Here is an 11,628-nt window from a genome sequence, read left to right as displayed (position 1 = left end):
CTGAACCGAAAGAGAGTTGTTTATGCTCTCTAAGGCTAGCAGACTATTGCTGGCCCCTGTCAATAACTTGCCCCAAAAGCTCAAAACCCCTCAAAAGGTAGTTTTAGCAGTGTAGTGGCCAGTAAACACACTCAAATGTTTTATTTTACAATCCCACCCCTGAACAGTTCTTGAATGTTTAAGAGGTCTCTCCTGGCCCCTTCCACACTGTCTCAGCTGCTGAGCATAGTTCAACTCATCGCTTGAGGCAGGTGGGAAAGACAGAGTAGCAGAATACCTACAATCAGCTTACCCCTCTAGAGAAGAAAGAAAAGGTTAAAAAAAAAGACCCCACAAATCCGTATGTCCAGGAGACGAGTGCCATATGATCCCATGCACTCAAACCCACCCCATTACAAAACCAAATGAAAACAGAATCTGTGTCACCCCGAGTTTCTTCCATGCCCAACCAGAGTGCAGTGGAGTTTACCCAGCTGTGGAACTACTAGGGTGGACACCCATTGCCCACTCTTGGGCTTGAAAAGATGTATTGCTGTGGATCTCTTCTATTTAAAGTAGGGCTTCTTCCATCCACCCTGAGTTTACCCATCTTTTGACTTACTGATCACACCTTCTCTGGAAAAGGCCCTGCTTGGAGCATGTGTGTGCTGAGGCTTGTAGGGTTTGCTCATCAGTGAGTTTTCCTTTTCCTACATCTTCATTTACCACAACATCCTCACTCACGCTCGGTTAGACATGTGGCATCTCTTGTCCCCCCGAACCCCCTTCCACACCGCAGCTTGTGCTGCCTCCTCACCCAGAAGCTGCTGGCTCCCCTCGCACTGACAGCCCCTCTGCACAGCATTGCTAGATCGGCAGCCCACCACAACGTCGGCTGAAGCATGTCAGGGTAAACCCAGCTGTCCCCATATCCTCTGTGACACTTTGACAAATGTGGCGCTACACGTGTGTTGCCTGCTGCCAAGCAGCGTGTGTCACAGCTGAGCCCTGCCTGTCTCTTCCCACAGCAGGAACACTAATTTTGGGTGCCACTCTCTGGTATCCAGCTGCCAGTATTCATGAAACTTGTCAGAACGCAATTATCTCTGAGGCGTTTGTCAAATGTGGTTGAGCTTGGCTAATGGATTTAAGAAAATACTGTGGGGAAGGGGACTGACACACATGTGGACAGAGAGGCAAGCAAAATGATTACATAAGCCTTGCTTCCTAAGGAAACGAGACCAAACCCAGAATCCTGATTTGTACAGTGTGTATCCCTCAGACACAGGGTTAGTGAAATGGGGGAGCTGCAAGGCTGCTCTGGCATCAGACACAGCGGTGTGTTGCTCCTGGCCCTGGTGGTGCGGCTCAGAGACTGTGCAGCCTACCATTTGGATGAGGGCTGCATCCGCCCCTGAAGCTGCTGGATAGTGAGAAAGCCGAAACACAAGCCAACGTAGACAAAGAATCGACCCTATTGTTCACTTGCTTTGCTTGCATGGGATGTCTGCCTGTAATTAAGAGTACTTCGAGGGCCATGTGGCACACACAATGGAAGATGGGATTTACTATGAGATTCCATGTGAGTCTGCAATGAGACATTAGTCATTTGTGTTGAGTCACTGAGAACCAAACTGCTACTTCTTTAAAGCTAGAAGTTCTTTATCTTACATAGTGCAAAACAAGGGCACTCCAACAGAGCATTAACTTTACTTCCTTCAGAGGGACAGACCTTTTTCTGGTCATGGGCACTGTGCAGCATGCACTATAATAGGCACTATGAACGCTATCGGCTATCAGCCATTTATGCTGCTACTGGAATTCATTTTGACTATAAAAAGTTTTGAAATACATATTTTTATTCCAGAGTTAAGACACTCAAAGTTTGGAGCTGCTGTCACTCTGATTCCATGACTACCAAGTATGTTCATGGATGTTAAGCCCAAAGACGGTGCTTTTAGAAGGAAATATTGGCAGTTTATCAGGAAAGAGAGAGAGAGAACTGCCTTGTTCAGGGAAGCAGGAGGTATCTGCTGATATGAGGGTGTATAAGGTCCTTCCTGCCAAGGCCTAACAGAAAGGAAGAATTGTTTGAGGGAAGAGAAATGCTGTCTTTGCTGTGTGGATCCCTTTGCCTGGAAAACTAGTTGCCTCTGCAATGGAAAAAGTCGGGGGGGGGAAGAGCAGTTGCTCTTCTAGCCTCAGTATAATTTTCAATACTTCTAAAATTTCACTTCTTTTACAGTCTTGCTTCATTCTTTTCAGCAGCAAGCTATACTATTCTAAGTACCTGAAATCACACAGAAGCGTTTGGAGCTGTTATGAATGACTACTACTGCAAGTGCAACCCACTTCAGGACTGTGCACCTTGGGCCTCTTCACACATTGACCACTTCAGCTTGTAAATATATGTCATCAATCAATATTTGAAATGCCTTGGCCTTTAACCTTAACATCTGTTGCCAAAACAGTACTTGGAGCATCCGTGACTTGCAGCTATTTTTCCCCCTCGCTTTATGCTAACAGAGACCAGAAAAGCAATAATAAAACATGACCAGAGAAAATGCCTTCGTGCAATTACCTAAATGGAGACACTTCCTTTGCAGGGAGAGCGACAGGAGCTCTTGGGCACAGCTAGAGTTGAATGTGTGCAGCCATGAAGCATCTTAAGTTATGAGGAGAGAAAAAGGAGGAAGACCTAAGCAAACAATGGGTTCCTCTGACTGCAAAACATTCTTTTGCTCACTGTCTTACCCAGTCCTAAGCACAAACGTGCTTTGAAGTTGGACACAAGGGATGGGAGCTTTTTAAATATTTCATTTTTTCTGTGATTGTCTTTCATCCCTGACATATTTAAAATGTGCTTTAACTTGGAGAAAGACAAAACTGAGACTCTCCAGGAATCCAAGTGATCCCTAAAGCCCAGAGCTCTGCACATTAATAATGTGGTTTCTCGGGGGAGGGGGGAATCCACCCAAACTCAAAACAAAAACCCAAACCATGAACATTTTCATATTTTCAAGTGGAATCAAGAGGACATCATATACTGTATTTATCCATATATATTCTGTACAGAGTATTATAGCTGATTTCTCCAGAAATATTATCTCTGATTATTTGAAAGAGCAAATGTGCAGTCATTGCAGACTATAGGTGGCAGCAGGAACGTCCTTATGCTTTAATTCTGTAAGCTTCAGCACTTTAGTTTATATGCCCTAAGTAATAACAGAGGAACAGTTTTGCCTATGGAATTGTACTACCCATAATATGAAGCAACTCTGTTTCACTGTAAAAAAAGTCTTTCAAATCTTGATTTATTTTCCCTGGCACTTCTTCATACTGTTGCATGTGATGGGGTCTCATATGGGGTGACCCAATAGAAGTATCAGGGAAGATCAGCTAGTTTTTTTACAACATCCTGGTGATGGATTGATATAATCAGCAAAGAAATCATATCAGAGAAAGCCAGTATTATTGATAGATAAAATCCTTAATTTCACAAGAGGTTCTTGAGAAAGGACACTGAGAGGTTAGGGAAGGTATGTTTATCTGTAAGCTAATAACTTTTTTCATGTTTTATTGTTGTCACTTGAAATCTGAGGCTGTCTCTGAGGTTCTTAAGTGCAGCCTGTTCTGAGGGAAACGTCATTGGTCTTTCCTGGCCTGCCTGGAAGCAAGAGGCCAAGCCATGCTTCAGCTATGCCGGACTGTCAAGGGTGGAGAGCACAGGCCACGTGCTGCCCTCACAGATTAAGAGTGCAGACAATAAAGGCAGAGAATGGAAATAACCCCCCAAGTCCCTCCAGCTTTCTGCCACTTTTCAAGGAGCCACATATAAACCATGAGTGCAGAGTCCCAGGGGAGCAATATTAGAATGATGGGTTATTTCCCTTTCTACTCCATTCTGTTCAGCAGTTACATTCCAACATGTTAGTGGAACTTGAACTAGAAAGGAGAATAGGAGATGTCAAGCAGGTTGCATTTTTTGTTTCTATTTTTAAGATTTGGAGTGAGAAAAAAAAGCAGAAGATTCTTGCCTAAGTAATTTTTAGTAATTTATTACTTTGCTCTTACAAAGTAAAATATATTAATAAAGTGCATCAGCTCTTCCCTCAGTGCAGGGGAACTAGCACCAGGAATTTCTGTTTTACCATTGGATTCCTCTAAGCCTCAACAGAAACAAGCTAGGGTTTGTCTGGAAAGCTCGTATTCAGTTACTAAATCAATTTAAAACATATTTAGTAACACCCAGTCAAACCTCTCCTCCCCAGTGGAATTGAAAGAGGATAAAGTGCATCTTAAATCAAGATAGATTAATTTAGCTCTAAGCTAAATTATTTTATGAATAATTTTGGATTTTAATAGTATTGAACATTTTCTAATATTGACAGAGTTTGAAAGTAAAGACTTTAAAAATGGCATCCCTGCCTTTTTGTGTCTCACCTTGGCTCTGCTCTGCAATCCAAAGAACTCCTCCTATGAGTACAGGTGGAGAGAGTTGAAAGGTTGTTCAGCCTGGAGAAGAGAAGGCTCCAGGGAGACCTTACTACAGCCTGCCAGTACTGCAAGGGGGCTTATAAGAAAGATGGGACAGACTTTTTAGCAGGGCCTGTTGCGATAGGACAAGGGGTAATGGTTTTAAATTAAAAGAAGGCAGATTTAGACTAGATATAAGGAAGAAATTTTTCACCATGTGGGTGGTGAAGCACTGACACAGGTTGTCCAGAGAGGTGGTAGATGCCCCATCGCTGGAAACATTCCAGGTCAGGTTGGACGGGGTCTGAGCAACCTGATCAAGTTGCAGATGTCCCTGCTCATTGCAGGGGGGTTGGACTAGATGACCTTTGAAGGTCCCTTCCAACCCAAACTGTTGTATGATTCAAATTGTCCTCCACACCTAGTATTCCTGCCCCAAAATTAGGAATAGTCTTCCAAAACTGGTTTTAGTATGCATTATTATTTGAACAATTATAGAAAGAAAAAGTGATTAATATCTGTTACATCTTTTTTTCTGGAGATTCTCTCCATACCATATAAAGTGCTAGATAGAAAATGTTGCCATATGTACATCCCATTTCTAATATGCAGCGGCCATTAAAAAAGGAGTAAGATTGTGTCTGGAACATGACAGAGAATGATAGAAGAAAATGCAACAACGATGCATCAAGTGAATGGCATAATCTAGAATTTTGTGGATAGCATTGGTTATCCCATCCTAAAATGGATATTACAGAGTTAGAGTAGTTTTAAAGGCAGTTAACATGAATGCTTCTCCAAAAATAGGTTCCACCAAAGCAGACCAAGTAAGAGTCTATGTGCATATTCTTCTCATTGAACATCATCTGAAAGTTGCAAGTGTAAAATTAATCAAAGAAAGTATTCTTTCCAAAAAGTATGGGCTTTGCAACTCACTGATACATGATGTTGCTGAAGCCAAGAATAAAATAAATATGAAAATTAGAAAAAGGGCTAAATAGTTACATGGACAGAAAGAGATTTGAGAGTGAAAACAGCTAAGTGAAAGGTTCTCCACTCTAATCTCTAGAATCAGTGGAGGGATATGGGTGCCTTCACAGGGTGAGGCAGGTTACAATTACACTGGTGGCCTTTGAGCGTTCCTCTTTCTCTCTGCTGGCTAAACGAAGAACCTGAGATTGCCATGTCCCTGATTCAGGATCCCTCACTGAGGCTCAGAAGTTGTGAATCTAGATCTTATTTTCAGGAGAAGGGAATGGAAGCATCTTTTTCTCTTCCTATACAATGTATAGAACAGTCTAAGGTCCACGAAAGGGTCCAGCTCTTGTTCAAACCACAAGAAAGAAAGAGAAGAGAAACAAGAAAGAACGAAAGAAAGATTAAACACTAGAGAAGATAATTGTAACAACATGTTTGACATTCCAAATTCAAGCTCTTCCTCCATTCATACATCACCATATTGTTTGTTATACTCACACAGTGCACGATAATACACAGCCTCATCAACTTTTCTGCAGGAAATAAGGAATAAGGAAAACCTTATTGCTGTGTGCCTTTGTCTTTGCTACAGCACTCATTTGGCTTTAGCAAAGCTCATGCACCTGCATTCTGCTGAAGCCAAGGCAAACTTTTAAAGAGAACAAATGGATAGAGGCTAACTTTCAGCACGGCTGCTACCCTCTTCATGTGAAATTAATAGGAGCTATTTGGCTGACTAACTCTGAAAAAAAAGTCAGGCCCCAGGAAGCAACTCAGAAAATTGTTTCATTTTATTTGCTGATCTTATTTTTTTTTCCATCTTCCACAGTGGCAAATCAGACTCATAAGGTTTTCTGTTTTAAATCCTGTATTATATGACATATTTAGCACCATACTTATTAGAAGTATTCTTACCTGTAATTAAATCATGATGACCTACAGATCTACCACATTTCCCATCCAAAATGTGTTGTGAAGATGTGTGGAGTTGTTGTATAGCTAAGCATTCACTTAGTACATCTTGTTCGATATCAGTACATGAATTTAGCTACAAGAGGAGGATAAAACAAACATTTTATTTCAAAGTAAACCAAATTACTTCTAATTAAATTCATACGTCTCATTGCTTAAAGATTATGTATAGAAGGAAGGAACAAATTATCATTCTTAGGAACTTGATGTAATTAAAGATGTATCTACTACTTGGTATTTTTAAGTAGAGATAATTTTGGTTTTCTTAAGCGCACAAGTTAACTGTGCTAATCTTAAATCAACCACAGTTTGCTTCAGAAAATAAAGTACCCTGTGTTTCTTCAAACCTTCCTGAGTAATTTAACTGCATATTTTCAGGCTTTCTGTAGTTTCTGGGGTTTTGTGGCAAAAGGATTGCATCATCTTGTAGCTGTGACACTTGGAAAGACATTTTATAGGGAAAAGCATTTGTGCTTATCAGATTAGAACTGGTGGAATAATATGCTGTCAGTAATGTGTAAGAGGTATCACTGATATGTCAGCTGTGCTCCATGTACATTAAAGCTCTGGCAAAAGTGTCTGAAGCAAACTCTTGAAAACCACAATGTCGATCATCTTAAAAACAGCAGGAGAGGAGAATTAAGAAAGAAAAGCATTTCTAGTTCTCTTTCAAACATGTTGATGTTGCCAAGCTTTTGTCATAATATAGTGCTCACATTACACAAACAGCCATCATATTCTATAGCCATTAATAAATAGTTATTGTCTTTACATTTACAGTTTTGCATACCGATCTCCCCTGGGTTTGGTTAATCTAAATAAAAGGTCCAGGCAAACCCATTTAGAATTCTGCTATACAGCCATTTGTTGGTTCAAGATAAACATCTAACATTTGGATCACAAAGTGCATCTGCAGCCAATTAAACTTAAACTACTACTAAATTAACAGTTAACTTTCTCCTATTTTGTTCTTGCAAAGCCTTTCAGAACAACCAAATATTACCACTGCAGTCATCTTCTAGGCTACAAACTAAATATTCAGGATTCCTTTGATGCAAGTCTAAGCACAGGCATTTTACTTTATATCAGAGATGGCACATTTTGGTAGCATATCTCAACCAAGACATGTGGGCAGAGCGGCCTGTTAATTTTTCTTTCTTGGCTAAGTCATTTCCACTCAGAACTCCTGGGAAGCTGATACCAACAGACAGCTGCCTTTGCTGAGTTATAACCAAAAATGAGCAAGTGAGTATAAACAGTCTTTTCCCCTTTTTTCCAAAGTAGACTGTCACAGTTTCAATATCATTGAGATTTACTTAGCTGTGAAACGGGCTTTTTTCCTATAACATGTTTAAGGGAAGTATTTGGAGGTTTTATTATTTCTTTATGAGTCAGATTTGCTTTGGTCCCTTTTAAAAGAGCCTGATCAAAATGCACTTTAAACATGCTGCTTTTTCAGATGCCTTTTAAGTTCATGGAAAAAAGACACAGGATCAAGTATTCATAAAGTTATCTTGGATAAATGAAACAGGACATCTGAAGATGATTTCAAACCACTGGAGAAGTGCAGATTTAGATTGGTCTACCAAATAAGGTGTGGGAGGTAAGGAACTAAAATTATTTTAAGATAGACTTGATAAGTCTATGGGACGGTATGTATATGCATGTAGGCAAACTCCTCAAGCTAGGAGATTAAGAGATCTGAAACGCTGGGTATTTCACGTCTTGGTGCATCCGAGCAGCTTGAGTTTGCCATTTGTGTGTACTGCATATGTCCTGTATTGATTCTGTGCTTAAGGCCTTCTGCTGCTTATGCAGGAAATTCTTTGTGCCCCTTAATGCAAAGTTTGGATTTAGGTTTTTTTCCCACCTTCCTCTGTAGAAGTGGAAATAGGCCTCAGCAGGTGACAGTGTATAACAGTGGAGACTGTTCCTTTGCCCAGATGTAAAGGATGTTAACACATTAATGCATTCAGCCCAGTACACAGAGTTGAACAAATGATACCCATGTTTAGTATTAGGAAGTAATTCCTTCCTTCCTTCCCCCAGGAAGCGTGTCAGCAACCACAGGAAGGAAAGATGGGAGGGTTTCTCTTCTTTGGAACAAGGAGCATGGTTGCTTTCCACAGTCAGATGAGAATTTTATGTAACAAAATCTTCTCATCGCACAGATCTTGCTATTGCAAAAGATTTTGGTGCCACAGTCAATCTCTTTCTGTGGCCAATTACTGTTATGGCTTTCTGACTCTTACTCCCATTAAGACCTAAAGCTTGCTCTAGGGAAGCATTGGGAATTTTGCAACCTGTGGTGTGGGAGGCATGTGCACTGCACACCCTTGTGGAACCTTCTAGAGAACTGTAGTGAAACCACATAGCCCAATAATACAAAATTGTGCTTGAAAACTAGGCACTCTTTTCCAGTCCTGCCAGGCTAAATAAGAGTTCTGACTGGACCTGATATATACACAGACAACAACTTGATTCTGTGGATATCCGGATGGGTGCTAGGTATGAATGGTGTTACTTTCAGGCACAAAGCTCCACATGTAATGAGCGTTTCTTGACTGACTTTGAAACAGTGTGCATAACTCTGGACACTGATGTTCTAGCAACTGTTACTCAGATGGCATGCACCTCACCCAGAAAAGGGTTACAGGCAGAACTGGGGGACAGAAAACTGTGCTAAGAAGTTCATAAGTTCAGCTTGGTGAATCTAGCCAAGTGAAAACTGCAGGGGATGTAATTCATGCTGAGAAGTAGCAGGAGGGAAGGAGCGTAAGACAGGAGGCATGGCTGACACAAGTCAGTATGAACTCATCACAGTTGTATTCAAGCAGGAAAATTACACCTTTTTGACATCTATCTCACTCGTCCATGGCTCATCCTAAATTCTGCAGCTAAGATCACCTGGGTTCTGCTATTGTCTCTTCTCTCTACATGTTCCTCTCTTTGCTCTCCAATACTTCTAGTTCTTACCTTTGACATTTTTCCAAACTAGCTGCTCCCTAGCTCTATCTTGCCAGGCTGTCATTTCTCCTCTGTCCTCCATCCTTTAAACATGCCTTGCTGTCTCATCCGTGATGCTCTTGGCAGTAGCGAGGCAGCTGGGGGAAGACGTCATTGCTGCTTATTGAACTAATTGTAATTGCTTGCTAAGGCTTGCATTCCTTTCCACTCCTGGGCCTGAGGTATCCTCATGGTCTGTTCTGTCACAGACCAGCTCTGTGGGGTCCCAATCATCTTTTTAAAAATAGTGTGTACAAATGTGTAAAATAAACAAGTCTCTGATCCTGGGCTGGTGCCTGTAAGCATCCCCATTTAATAATGAGTTCAGGATTTAGCCCACAGAAACCAAAATACTTATTTGAATCTAATAGTAGTGAAAACATAACTAGCAGTCTGGGTTTGGAACGATTTATAAATGCATTTAAAATACAGATGTGGTGGGAAAAGTGCAGGGTTTCTAATCTATTACCAGTCGTCCTTTCCTGACATTTCCATAAGATCCTGGCTTAGCTTTGTTTGTGTTTTACATGATCTGCCAACATGTATTTACTAGCTGATTGCAGAGACTCAATGCATGGATATTTTATGTGAATGACAGCAGAATTTAGGCTTGTGTATGAAAGATGAACAGGAAAGAAATGCTTGGAGAGAAAGTGTGGGGCAAACTGAAATTATAGGGTGGTAGCCTTGAAAGTGTAAGACTATAAAGTGGACTGGTTAACCATAGCGATTAAAAACCAACAGGAAAATTAGCTCAACTTAAGTTTTCTTCTAGCAATATTGCAGGAGAACTCTGATTCAAAAATATATAAACTACAGGTAAATTAAAAATAACTATATTAAGGAGATCGGGAGATGTGTCACTTCTTCCCTAGTGGGTCTTACCTTCTTACGCACCTGTTGTTCTTTGGCTGAATGAGCTTTCACATGTTTGCGCAGAGAGCTGGGGTCAGTGTAGCGTTTGGAGCAGCCAGGAATCTGACAGGCATAGGGTTTCTGTAAATGTGAGAAAAGGGAGAAGATTTCATATTCCTCTGCATCTCTATAATCAGCATAAAGAGCACTGAAGGATGGCTGTTTCTATGAAACACAGCGTTAAGCCTGAGCTGTTTGCTTTGTTTGCTGTTTCAAGGTTTGCTCAGTATCCTCTATGTACACGAGGCAGACATGATGCAAACAAAAGAACCGCATGGATCGCTCCAATTTTACACTGATGCAAGCACTGACAGCACTTGACACATGTACACTCTGTCGTGTTGGATATTGATTACTGGACTGAATTAAATGCTAATGAGATGTAAGTGGATGGGGTTTGAGAGCATTACTTTTTTCCTAGCCTTTTACAGGAGACAAAATTATCATGAGATCACCCAGTATAATTATAGATACAGAAGCTCTGGTTTTGAGTTCTGATTTACAATAACTGTTCCATATGCAGCAGAGGAAAACTTGTGGCATAGCACACATTTTGTTTCCTTGATACCTTGTTCCTGTTTTGAATAACAGCAGCATCTTGCTTTTTATAACTCCTAACCAAACAACCTGCATCAAACATTAACATCTGAGCAAGTCAATACAGAAAGGAAAATTCACTGTTGTTGATTTTGTTGGGAAGACCTTTCCAGCTTATTTTGGCATGTGGCAGAGCTTGCCACTTCTCTGTGGCACAGTATGAGCTCTCTTTCCTGGGAAAACTTTTTTTTCGGGGGTGTGGTTCGCACGGAAGGCTTGTGGGGGGGGGGGGGGGGGGGAAGATGTTTAATTGCTGATTCTGGAGTCCCAATGGCTGAAAACCTCACCAAGTTCTTCTCTTAGTTATGCCTACTCCCAACAAATGAAACACTATCTCTCTGTTACAGTACAACCTCCAAATGAATGTGCAATGACCAAGTTGAACAAAGGGACTCTGGCACTTGTTATTAAGTAACCACTGACTTAAGTCATAGCAAAACAGTGCTGCATGTCCCAAAGCTCACAAAATTTTAAAGTTGAGTGGAATATTCGGCCAGCGAATGCGAGACTTCTGCCAGTCGCTTATAGAATGTCTCATCTGTCTCTTCGTCCTGGTTGGGTGGTCTGTAACAGACTCCCAGCAAGATATCTGCCCCACTGGCCTTCCCCCTCATCCTTACCCATAAGCACTCTACTTGGTCTTCACAATCGTTGATTTCTATGGAATCAAAACGCTCCCTAACATACAGAGCCACCCCACCACCT

General features: G+C 41.1%; 1 protein-coding gene across 1 annotated transcript in view; it reads right to left on the bottom strand.

Moving 5' to 3' along the window:
* GLIS1 (GLIS family zinc finger 1) overlaps positions 1-11,628 on the bottom strand; it is a gene marked incomplete at its 5' end in the record, with an annotated part of 43,145 nt that overhangs the window by 28,705 nt on the left and 2,812 nt on the right. Inside the window, 2 exons of the mRNA XM_010293784.1 lie at positions 6,349-6,481; positions 10,297-10,407. Coding sequence (XP_010292086.1) covers positions 6,349-6,481; positions 10,297-10,407 — 244 coding nt within the window. The remainder of the gene's footprint in view (positions 1-6,348; positions 6,482-10,296; positions 10,408-11,628) is intronic.

The sequence above is a fragment of the Phaethon lepturus genome, unplaced genomic scaffold (assembly GCF_000687285.1).
Source record: "Phaethon lepturus isolate BGI_N335 unplaced genomic scaffold, ASM68728v1 scaffold50738, whole genome shotgun sequence".
Taxonomy (NCBI): Eukaryota; Metazoa; Chordata; class Aves; order Phaethontiformes; family Phaethontidae; genus Phaethon; species Phaethon lepturus.
This window is presented reverse-complemented; position numbering and strand designations above follow the sequence as displayed.